Below are 11,665 nucleotides of genomic sequence, written 5' to 3'. Positions count from 1 at the left end.
GTGACCAGGAATAACGGTCACAAGCTGGCAGAGGGTAGGTTTAGGTTGGGTATCAGAGGCGCGACTTCACAGTCAGGGCAGCTAGGGTCTGGAACCAACTTCCAAGAGAAGTGGTGCAGGCTCCTACCCTGGGGGTGTTTAAGAGGAGGTTGGATGAACATCTTGCTGGGCTCGTTTGACCCCAGTCCTCTTTCCTGCCATGGCAGGGGGTCAGACTAGATGATCTGCTCAGGTCCCTTCCAACCCTAGAAACTATGAAACTATTATAGAGCCTTCTTGGGAAGGGGTAGGAGGCTTAACTAAGGTAATTCCTGCCAAATGCCGCTTTGTGCTAGATGTGCTATGCCTTGCCCAATGGCTTTTGCAAATACCCTGTTATTTCCGCACCCAGCACTGCTTGTGAGGGTGCCTAGCGTCAGCGAAACCCAAGGGTGCAAAACAGCACCTGAATAAAGGACAGAGTCCTGATGCTGTGCTGCTGTTCCTGTGGGAATGGGAAGCCTGGTAGGCATCAGAAATTGTGGCAAGAATATCATTCCCTAGAGCCACGTACAACATAAAAATAGACCTATTAAGACTGGACTAGGGATCATGCTACTGCACACACTATCATGTTACATTAAAGGGATGTGGACAGGTAAGAGTTGTCCCAAAATTCAAGTACTGTGAACAGTACCTTTCACACTGCACTGGCCAAATGAATTGCCAAGAAAAACTGAAGTATTCCTAGGTCTTCTCTCATGTCTATGCAATATTTCAATCAACTCAAGAGCCTCTCCCACTAAAAGGATATTTACATGTAGAGGTGCACCAATACATCAGTCCCATATCAGATCAGCACCGATAAGGAAAATTGACAGTATTGGCAATTGGCTTTTTACAGCTGATGTGGCCAATAATGCTGCTAATAAATGCCCTACGCATGTGTGCACCTGCAGTGCAGCATACAGAAAGCCAGGAGTGCAGCCCAGCAGCGTGGAGAGCAGCTGGGTCTGGCTAGTAAGTCTGTTGTGAGAGAAGGGTGAGATCCCCATGGTGAGGGAGAGGGAGAGGGTGGGGCTGGGGCAGGCACTGCACAGCCAGGGTCAGGTGCGGGATGGAGTCACGAGCAGCTCATCTGGAGGGCATGGGGACAGCGTGGCGGCTCCCACCGCTGCATACACACCAGGAGGGCATGGGGGGCATGGCTTCTAGATCTGTACACAGGGTGAGGGTGAGCCGCACTTGGGGTAGGCAGTGGCAGCACTGAGAGAGGGGTTGGGGAGGCTATAGTGAATTTTGGGGTGGCTGCAATCCCCCTTGTATCCTCCTCTCAGCACCGCTGCTGCTTGTCCCAAGCGCAGAGCAGCCCAGTCCCTTGCTGGAAAAGTGCAGCGCCATCCTGGCCCCAGCCCACAGTGGCAGTATGTCCTTGTCCCACGTGCAGATCCAGAGGCCCCCCCATGCCCTCCCGGGGTGCATGCAGCAGCTGGCCTTCCCCCCCCCCGACAAACCACTCATGGCTTCGTCCCACACTCCACCCTGGCTGTACAGTGCCTGCCCCTGCTCCACTCCCTCCCTCACCATGGGGGCCTTAATCTGACCCCCCCACACACCCCTTCCCTTCCCTTCACCCCTTCCTCCACAACAGAATTACCAGTCGGACGCTGCTCTCCAAGCTGCCTGGCTGCATATCAGCAATCAGATTAGTATTGGCTGATATGGCTCATTATAAATAAATAAATCGTCCATTGGTATTAGCCCCAAAAAAAATCTCTATTGGTCCGCCCCCATTTACAATGCTTTGGGCCAAACAGTGCACAAGAACCTGTAAATGAGACTGAAAGGCATGAAACCAATTAGTTCAGTGTCATCATCACCCAAGCAAAGAGACGCAGGAGAGAATCAAGACATCACATGCAGCGAGAAGGCCAGACTGCCAGGTCTCTTAACGCCAAGGGAGCACAGTGCTTTACTACCAACGCAGGCAGGGACAGCTATGAACTATCCTGAAGTACCCTCTTGCATGGGACATGCAGCTTTGCACTCATCATCAGGCCCAGTTTTCTGCCAGCAAAATAACTCTGCCACTCTGACAAAACAAAAAAGAGCTCACAGGCGGGGCAGACTGGCTGGCACAGTAACACACTGGCATTTTATACTCCTCTGGGAAGCGTTAAATCTGTGTGAACACAGCACGAAACGGACTGCTCTATTAATTGAGATCCTTCATCCACAAGTCACATACGAAGTGTTGCTAGGTATGTGCATGGAAAGGGTGCCCTGTATCAACACCTGCTTTGGAAGCAAAGGGGGAGTTGATTCTCCATGGTCTCTTCCACTTCTGGTCTCCCCACCAGTAAAAAAAAACACCAACTGTTGGTGGCCTCTGTCTCCCAAGGAACTAGACAGAGACCCAGCAAACTTGTGTCACAATTAATTTTTAAGGGTCACAACTTTCCATAACTACACTTCTGTGGCTAAGCTTGAATCATCAGATGAAGAGGGAAAGTTGTTACAGCCCAATCACCATACCCTGCATCCTTCCAGTACTCCTATTTTACCCTAATCCTATTAGAACAGGACCCACTGAGGGATAAATCTCCTTCATGAGATGACTGTGCCTCCTTCATGAGATGACTGTGCCACACAGTGGAAAAGGTTGTATGCAGGCTTCCCACTCTGGCAAGGCACTTTGTCAGGAGAGGAAGCTTCCCCAGTCCAAGGCAACACAATTTAGTTATTTGGGTTTATTAATTCCCTCTAACCACGTTCAGAGGGGAGGGACAGCTGTTCAAGCAAACACCCAGGAACTCAGTATAGCAGCTGTCCAGAATGACAGGGCCAGCTGCAATCGAGTCAAAGATAGCACTATGCCACGCAACGATGGTGCCCTCACTGGACAGCTCCTCTGGATGAGCTCCCAACCATGTGCAGTAATTGCTCGTGTGACAAGCGAGCAGCCAGAGGACTCCTGCTTGGATACAGAGGTCTCAGTGTCTGCGGTTCTATTTTATCCTCCAGGGTCAACTCCTCGCAGCCAATGTCAAATGCAGCCATAGCAGAAGCAGCAACTGGGCAGATGAGCACAGCCAGGGGTCAGAACTCAAAAATAATGGTGGCAGCTGTAGCTCCCTTGAGTCGAGAGCAACTTGCCAGGCTTTCACTCAGCAGAATCTTCTCTGCCTTTGCAGCATTTGGCAGAGGGGTGCTTTGTGCTTTGGTCCTGACAAGCCCTGGGCGCTCACATTTACATCCCAAATCTGGGTGCATGATATTATCCTGGTGTGCATAACATCACCCATCGCCACAGGACCTGCACATTTCTCAAGTAAGTCCACGGGACACAAGTCTTGAATTATTAAATCCATCAAGCATTAGTTGGCAATGAGTCTATAAACTAACACAGTGTAATCCTTTACTCCAGGCTTCCTTTTTGGGGTTGAAATCCCCCCTTACCACCTTTAAAAATAGAAATGATAAGAAAAAAAAAAAAAAAAGAGCCAACACGGTCGGGCCAGACACTAAATGCATGTGATGGTCTAAAGGAAAAAGGAGGGTGCATTTGGTCATTGTTACACTCCACTCCTGCCATCCTACCATGCCAGCCAGCCAGGTTTGTTTCCTTTACACTGCCAACATAACAGCTGTCTGGGGGGGCTGCAAAAAGATGGACTGCAGCAATAAAAAAAACCAAAACAGATGAACCTGAAGGCAGAGCAATCGCAGCAGACAAGGAAACAGGGGAGTCAGGAAAAATGCTCCAAGGAAGAGCTAATGAACATGAGAAGCAAATAGAGTCCAAGATTAATCGACCTGGGTGTAGAAACCTTAAAGAAGTAATGAGGGTGCTGTTAGACTTGCTCTGGGAGGGCATTTGGGACCTCATGAACCAAGACCCCTTGCCTTTTACCCAAAAGCAGAGCTCTTAGGTCAGAGGACAGGCTTGGTTAACCTCCCTTTCTGGGCTCCCCCAAAGCAGCTCCTCTGGCATCCTGAATGCTCCAGCTGCCTCTGACAAGGGATCGTGCCAATAAACACACTGCCAGCAGCCAGCCTACATCATGCTTATAAATCATCCCAGAATCCTAACACCAGGTCTCTCCCAGGAGATCAGGGCAGATCTTGTCCATTTTCCTACCTTTGCGCTCCCTTCAGTTTCCTGTTCTGTCCATCTTTTTTCCCTCCACTGCTCTGCCCAACAGACATGGTCAAGCCAGACAAAACCAGGGACTATACAAACGAAGAAGCTCTCTGGTCTACCTGGGCAGCATGTCACAGGTAAGACTGCTGGGATTGTAATGCAGCTCATCATATTAAAAATGTCCATCTCCTTCCTGTTGACAGGAATGCTTCATTAAAAAACAAGGCACACGGGAGACTTCGGGGGGGCACTTGGAAAGCTACGTGGGGTTCAGAGAAATCCCAAAAAAGCAATACTGAAATAGCTGCTCATTACCACCAATGCCTGCTGGACAGCAACAGATCAAGAGAGCCTGGGATGAGCATGAAGGACAGGCTCCTGCTGTTAGACGCATCTAACTGGGGCAAGAGTATCAGCAGAATGGTATATCAAAGGGAGAGCTCCAGACTTTAGAGTTTCATTTCCCCACCAGGCCCGATAATATTGCTTCTACCAGGGAACTTCAATGTGACGTGGACTCTGCTTCCGAGGAAAGTCAAGCTGCTGGGACAGTCGTCCCCTACACCAAAATGGATAGATCTTGCTTTGAGGATGCATAATCTACTCTAGGGCAGGCAACAGATGGGACAAAACAGCTGTCTTCCCTGCACAGCAGCTGAATATCACAGGCAGTGTGGCTGGACAAGCTTTTTTAAGAAAACAAAACCAATTCCCCCCCCCCCCCCAAAAAAAAAAAAATAAAACAACTTCCCCCCCAAAACACCAAGAGGCTTAAAAAAAAAAAAAAAAAAAATACAGATTTTCCCCCCTGTACTTGCCTCCCATGTTCTCTAAGGCCAGATTTTCAAATTCTCTTTTCAACCACAAAGGATAAGAAAATCCAACCCACTGAACTGATTTATGCCCATGCAACTCCAGCCCTGCAGATGTACCAAATATTGAGAGCTGGCAAAAGCTGGGAGACAGAAAACAGAAGTTGGAAATGCAAGTGTGTAGCCTCAATCCAGCTCCCACAAAACCACCAGCACGAGAACAACTTAATGGCCGTCTCAGAAGAATTGCAAAGATTAAGAGGGCATAAGATGGAGCTATCCTCTGAATCCCAGGGGGTGGTCTCTCCAGGAGTGCAATGAAATGCACCAGTAGGTGCAAAGACATTTCCCTATACTCACTTCCTGCTTCTCAGCAAAGGAGTCTTACTCGGGCCCGCAAAGGAGCCTTCTGCCACTGCAAGAGCTTCAAATGGGGATGCAGTTAAAGTTTTACTGAGAGACCTGGCACTCTGCTGGCAAAACACTGCTGCCCAGAGGAGGCCTTATTTAGCTGGCAGGGGTGTCAATGGCAGAAAGCATGCAGCAGAGTACACAGGCAACTGGTAGAGAGGGCACGGGGAAGGGGGGCACGTGCCCCCCGCCCCCCCGAGACTGGCCCCCTGACTCAGCACTGCTCAGAACAGGGCAGTTTTTTTGCTGTGTGGGCCAGCAGCATGTGGGGGTGGGGAGCGGCACTAAACTGTGGCACAGAAGGATGGGAGTGGATATGGGGTTTTTGGCCAGCCCACACACAAATTGTGCCCCCCCCCCCGACTCAGGAAGCACCAGTCACCCCTGGCAGGACGGGTTTTAGCAATTGCGAGTGGATACAAGTTCCCTGGTGTCCTGGAAGCATCCTTTACTAGCATGGATGAAAGCCTGTTTCACCATATTTTTGCTGTTACTGGTACCCACAGCAGTTTACTTATACTAACCCTGGTATACTAGTATGTGCTACCCTCATTCAGCTATGCAGCTACACTGCAGCAGGCCAAAGTGCCAAGGAAAGGATTTCATCTGCTTCTAGTCCCTTCCTCTATATTGTCACTAATGCTACAAAATGTGCAGGCGCACTGGAACATGAGCATCTCCTGCTCCAACTGGATACCACAGAGCAAGAAAGGAGGGAGCAGACATCCTCTTTCTGAGAAAAGGCAGGCAGTAAAACAAATGTCCTTATGCTCCCTGCCCCACTCTTAGACTTGCCAGCATCAGCGGCAGTACAGATTAAATGCTATTCCTGTGGGAATCCAACTCCCACAAACATATTTCCTGCCCTTCATTAACTTCAGGAAAAAGGAACCACTACACAAGGTTAAAAAGCCACCCTCTCTTCACCCAAAAGGGAAGGCAGGGCAGGGTTTTGCCAGCTCCTCCTGCTTATCCAGATAAGAGGCAACAATCTTCCCCTCAGTGATCCTGCAATTTATTCTGCTTGACTTCAGACTAACACAGCTAACTATTTTCTGAAAAAGATCAGGAGCTCCCCACCTCCTGAGAAGAGAGACCTGAAAGGATAAAAAGCTTTTCAGAGAGGCTGTGCCGGCAAGATGTTACCTCCCACCCTGTAAGCTAGCTGGCTAGACTGAAAATCCTAGAGGCTTCCTAAACTGGACAATTTGTAATTGGTGTGAAGATTAGTTAGCACACTTAAGCAACTCCAGTGGCACATTTCCCCCTTCCTGAGTCAGGCACAGCCCTCTGATGAGAGAATGAATACTAAATTTAAATCCGTATTCTCCAGCCCCCCTCTCAGGTTAAACTAGTGGGAAGCTCTCCCTCTTTTATAACAGGGAGGGTTAAAAGATACCCAAATCGTTCTCTCTCACCAGTGAAAATGTGCATACAAATACTGTGGCTAATTTGGAGTCTCCTTTAAAACAATCTTCCTTCTGCTCCTCTCCAGCCAGTGCACCCTTACACAGCCTCAAGAGCAGCTCGTAGGAGACGTCAAAGGTCAAACTGCCTTAGGAGCTCCCACAGCATCTTTGTTGTTCAAGGCAGGTCAATAAGGTGGAGTTTCCCCTGCTCTTTATGTGCCTATAGTGTGCTCAATGCCATGCCGGATGTAAAACAGCCCTTGCCACAAAGACTTCACAATGCCAGGCATCACCTTTTGTTACAGATTTAACTCGGGTTACCTGCACTGGAGACAGCACAGCCCTCCTAAAAAATATTGTGCCATTCACATCTTCAGTTGTCACTGTAAAGCAACGTCATAAGCAACTGCCCAGTGGTGCAACTTAAAGCTTTTGCTGGCATGCCCCAATGGTCCCGTCATCTCAAAAAGGAAGCGCCACCACCCTCAAAATAACATGCATGTATACATGTGGGAACAGGGGATGGGCCTTGATTTATGACCAATAGTCACAGCATAATTCTGAGTTATGAATGAAAGAAGACGACAGTCAAGAAAAGAAAATGCTTCCAACATTAAGGGTTTAGCAACACTGTTTATGAAGCCGTATCTGCTAGCATCAGTCTCGCTGATAAAGTTCAAAATCAGGTCCATGAACAGAATAAGCTGCGCTGGCACAAAAATTGGGGACTTTTGCTAGCGTAACTGCAGCTATGCTAAAGTTTAGGAGTGTTGAAGCGATGTTGCTGTGATGGTCCAGATGTGAGAAGCAAGAATTCTTGTGGGCGATATCGTACTGGACCACGAGTATGGCTGGTAGGCACAGGCAAGCTGTCAGGTATCACAGTATCACAAGCCTGAGGAAGAGTATTGTCATGCCCAAAAGCTTGCCTATGCTCAGTACTGCAGCTCCCTGGGGTGCCTTGAGAGCCTTGCAAGGGTGCCAAACAATGTTAACACTGTCAGGTGTACAAACATGATTTACAAGATTAATCCAGAGATCTCAAACAGGAATCTTTAGTGTTAAATCCATGTTGACCTGTTGTGGACTTGGAGTTCTCTGCAACAGAAGAACTGCTTCATTATTTTTCTGTAGAAAAAAAAAAAATGAATGGAAACCAAGAGCTGGCATTTTCTGAGGGGTCTTGCCTAATGAGAGGTGCCTTGTGTCTGAAAAAGTTGAGACCCCACTGATCTAGACCAATCATACAGCAGATCCAATAAAAGGTATCACCCACAAAAATTCTTGCCTCTCAGAGTAGGGGTATGATTTTTCCTCCTATGAACTGAAATGGCTTAAATTCAGACAAGACAAAAATCACCACTTTGCTCTAATAAAACAATAGCTTTTTGAGACAGAGATTCCACAACGCATTAATTCTTGCAGGAGACACAAGCACCCCAGGTGTCACAAGCCAGTGACCAAATGCAGTCCAGTGGCAAACTCTATTCAACACTCCTTGTCCTAAATTTGTCCTCAGAGTCAAGTAGGGATGCAAACACAAATCTCAACTTCCATTGGACAGAGTCAACTTTCCAGGGCTCATAAGAAAGAAGGTTGGAAATGCGACCTATGAACCTACACCTTGAGGGCTGCAGACAGAGGGTTAAACTGCTTTGATCATTTCAGTGGGGCATTCACTGAAACCTGGGCTGCCCTAGTAGTAGCACAAGAGCAGCAGGGTTTTTAGTGTTAACAGATCACCAAGGTGAATGGGGTCCTACCCACCTCCTGTCTGATGGGTAAAAGACTATGCAAGGGCCTGGTTACCATCACTCCTCCCAAAAGAGCGCTTCACTGATGTGTCTCTCCAAGTGTGCTTAGTTCTATACCCCCTTGTTGTGACACTCCCTACTTCCCACCCCCCAACTCTTTCTGAGGCATCTCTACCTGTAGACTAAGTGGATGAAGGACCTGGTGCCCCAGGGCAAGATTGTTGGTCCTACAAGACTTGATGGGCCAAGAGCTTATTGTAGATGTGTCAGTCAGGGAACATGAGAGCCACAAACCCAGCAGACCCTGAATGAACTATGCCACTATTATGCCAAGCAGGGACAGGGCTGTAGGGATCCATAGGAAAGGATGCACCTATGCCCTGGCTGCATTTCAAAAAAGGGTGCAAAGCAGGAAGAGAAAGAGAGAGACTATTATAATACCAAGAGGGACATACAGAACCTGCAGGGAAAGTAGCTACAATAAGGCTGTATTAAAGGAAATGGACCAAAGAGTTGGACTCGAGGTAAATCCACTCAGTTAAGTGACTTTCAGCATGATCAGGACAAGTGCAGCAGCGGTAAGGTGACCTCAGAGACAGATCCCCAGTACATCCAGTTTTCTCATTCTGGTCCCAAACCCATCAGCATACCACAGAAACGTAATGAATTCTAATACATTAACTGCTTTGCAAACAAGTTTAGGAGTATAAGTTTGAATGATTTTTTTTTTTTTTTTTTAAATACCAGTACAATCATCTAAGTTGAAACCAGGACAGAGATGTAAAGAGCTCATCTGCCATGCAGTCAGAGAAACAGCTCCATACAGTTTATTCTGGAATAAAAAGCTGCAAATACACAGTTGTTCCTGGATAGCCATAGTGTTACAAATTCACACCCAACTTCCATTCAAACAACTTTCAATGTTTGTTCTGCTTCTTGGGTGAGGCTACCTAATACGATACAATCAGAGCTGGTAGCAGAGATGATATCTTTTACGTATCAGACCAACAAAAAATTTTTGCAAAAAATTTCTTTAATTGCAAGCTTTCAGGCACAAACTCCCTTCATCAGGCATCGGAGTTTGATGAAGGGTGTTTGTGCCCCAAAGCTTTCAATCAAAGACATTTTTTGTAAAAAATCTTGCTGGTCTAATAAAAGATATCATCTGTACCATGAGCCCTGATTGCTTTTCCTAGGCCAATATGGCTACAATCTGGATACCACCTCTGCCATCATTAACCGGATTCACACCAGAATTGACTATATTGCCATGGTTAAAATGGTGTAAAAGTAGTGAAATATTTGTGTTTCTACAAGCCTGGCAGTTGTCCTAATTGCTACTCTATTTATTTATGTAAAAGTGCAAGCTGAGGAAATGCCAAAGTATCTGCTAACAATGGAACATCACCACAACTCAGCAAACAAACAGCAATCAAGATCCGTTTCTGAAAACATTTATAGCAGGATGACAGTTTTCCAGTACAGAAGGGGCTTAAAAATGTAACATTCTTTGGATTCCAGCCGCAGCCTGTCTGACGCACGTAAACAAGAGCGGCTCAGCCACACTGGCCCAACCAGCCCCACACAAGCCCTGCCTGTTTCTCAGAAGATGGCTAGAGGCTTTTAGTGTTCCTTTGCCGTCCTCAGCATGCAATAGGAATGCCAGGCCGCTTTACATACAGCAATATTCTCTTAATCCACTGGAAAGGCAAGTGGTTTAGAATATGCCTGAATTATTCTACTTCTGCTCGGCGCTGAAAAAGTGAGTGAACCACGTGCATCACATCCCACCCTTTGGGAATCCCTTTTACTCCAGCAAAACCCCTTACAGGTCATGGGACTGCCCATGTCTGCTGTTACACATTGCAGACGCATCCTGCAAGATGCATGCTATTTACATGAGGTTATAGTTATGCTATTTCTAAGCTTTTCGATTTAAAATTTGATTCCCTTTGTCTCATACCAACCTCGACTCCTCCCGATACACAGGACAGGGAAAAACACATGCAAAGAAACGTGGGGAAAAGCACTCCCATTTCTTTAGGCTGCTACGATGCCAGTCATCCAAAATAACCAAGATCTATACATATACATTTACCTCTGCCGGTCATCCAAAGTTTTGATACGGCTCACAGCACGGGCACCTCCCCAGCAGCAGAGTACCATGCTGGCACCATATTTACCCATTACCATCCCATTTCACTGCAGGAATAGCACCCCTCCCCCAACACCCAACCAGTAAAAGACTATTAAAAAATAGTAATAATGTCTTCTCTGTATTCCCACAACAAATTATGCTTTTGCAGGAACACGCTGGAAAATTCACTCTGGAGGGTGAAACAAAAATCTCTCCCCAGACTGACTGGGCAGGGTGGGGGGAGAGCTTTTAGAGTACCGCCAGCCAACAGCGCCCAGCACCGGAATATGCCCCAGAGAGGAGACAGGCACTTCCAGTTTTATTTATTAAGGTAGTGCCATTAATAGCTAAGTGCTTGACGTTGTCTGCTGGAGCAGGAGACAGGAAACAATTTAGGAGAGATGGAGAGGGATCACAGGATGTTTCTGGTGATTTTCCCTGCCAATAAGGGCTCCTGGGTAGCGCAGGCGTTTTGCGGGCATTAGAGCACCGGTTTCTAAGCGGATACTCGGGTCATCTGGAGAAAGGCCTTGCGTTTGTCCCCGGGGAAGCCTTACAACCCAGGAGCCGAGGGGGGTCTCTCGGCGCCAGGGCCCAGGGGCAGGCGCCCTGCTCCCTACCCCCCCCCCGCCATTGTTTGCCCTTCCTGCCGCAGGCGCCGCTTCCTACCCGGGCCGCCCGTGCTCGTTTCACGGGGGGCCTCCCTTACTCCGCTCCCCGCCGGAGCCAGCGCAAACCCTCCCCGTCCTTTGTACGGCGGGATCCGAGCGAGCGGGGAGGACCCTCCCAGCCCGCCTCATACAAAGCGGGAAGGCAGGTAACGCGCTCCCCGGGGCTGCCGGCCCCGCCCAGCAGCGTGGGCCGTCACCACCGCCATCGCCTCATGGAGGAGCCCCCGGGCGGCTCGGTTCCCCTTCCCCGAGAGGCCTCCTTACCTCCGCGCGATCTTGTACAGCAGCAGCCCGGCGCCCACGGTGGCCCCCACCCCGCCGGCCAGGCCGGCGGCGGGGCAGGCGGCC

The 11,665-nt window shown here is 48.5% G+C and overlaps 1 protein-coding gene across 1 annotated transcript in view; it reads right to left on the bottom strand.

The window, feature by feature from the left end:
• TMEM201 (transmembrane protein 201) overlaps positions 1–11,665 on the bottom strand; it is a 54,120-nt gene that overhangs the window by 42,207 nt on the left and 248 nt on the right. Inside the window, 1 exon segment of the mRNA XM_019541644.1 lies at positions 11,582–11,665. This exon segment is cut by the window's right edge and continues 104 nt beyond it. Within this exon segment, the coding sequence (XP_019397189.1) occupies positions 11,582–11,665 (84 nt within the window).

The sequence above is a fragment of the Crocodylus porosus genome, unplaced genomic scaffold (assembly GCF_001723895.1).
Source record: "Crocodylus porosus isolate Cpor-Errol unplaced genomic scaffold, CroPor_comp1, whole genome shotgun sequence".
Classification (NCBI taxonomy): Eukaryota; Metazoa; Chordata; order Crocodylia; family Crocodylidae; genus Crocodylus; species Crocodylus porosus.
The sequence above is the reverse complement of the archived record's forward strand: the minus strand, read 5'-3'. Positions and strand labels throughout refer to the sequence as shown.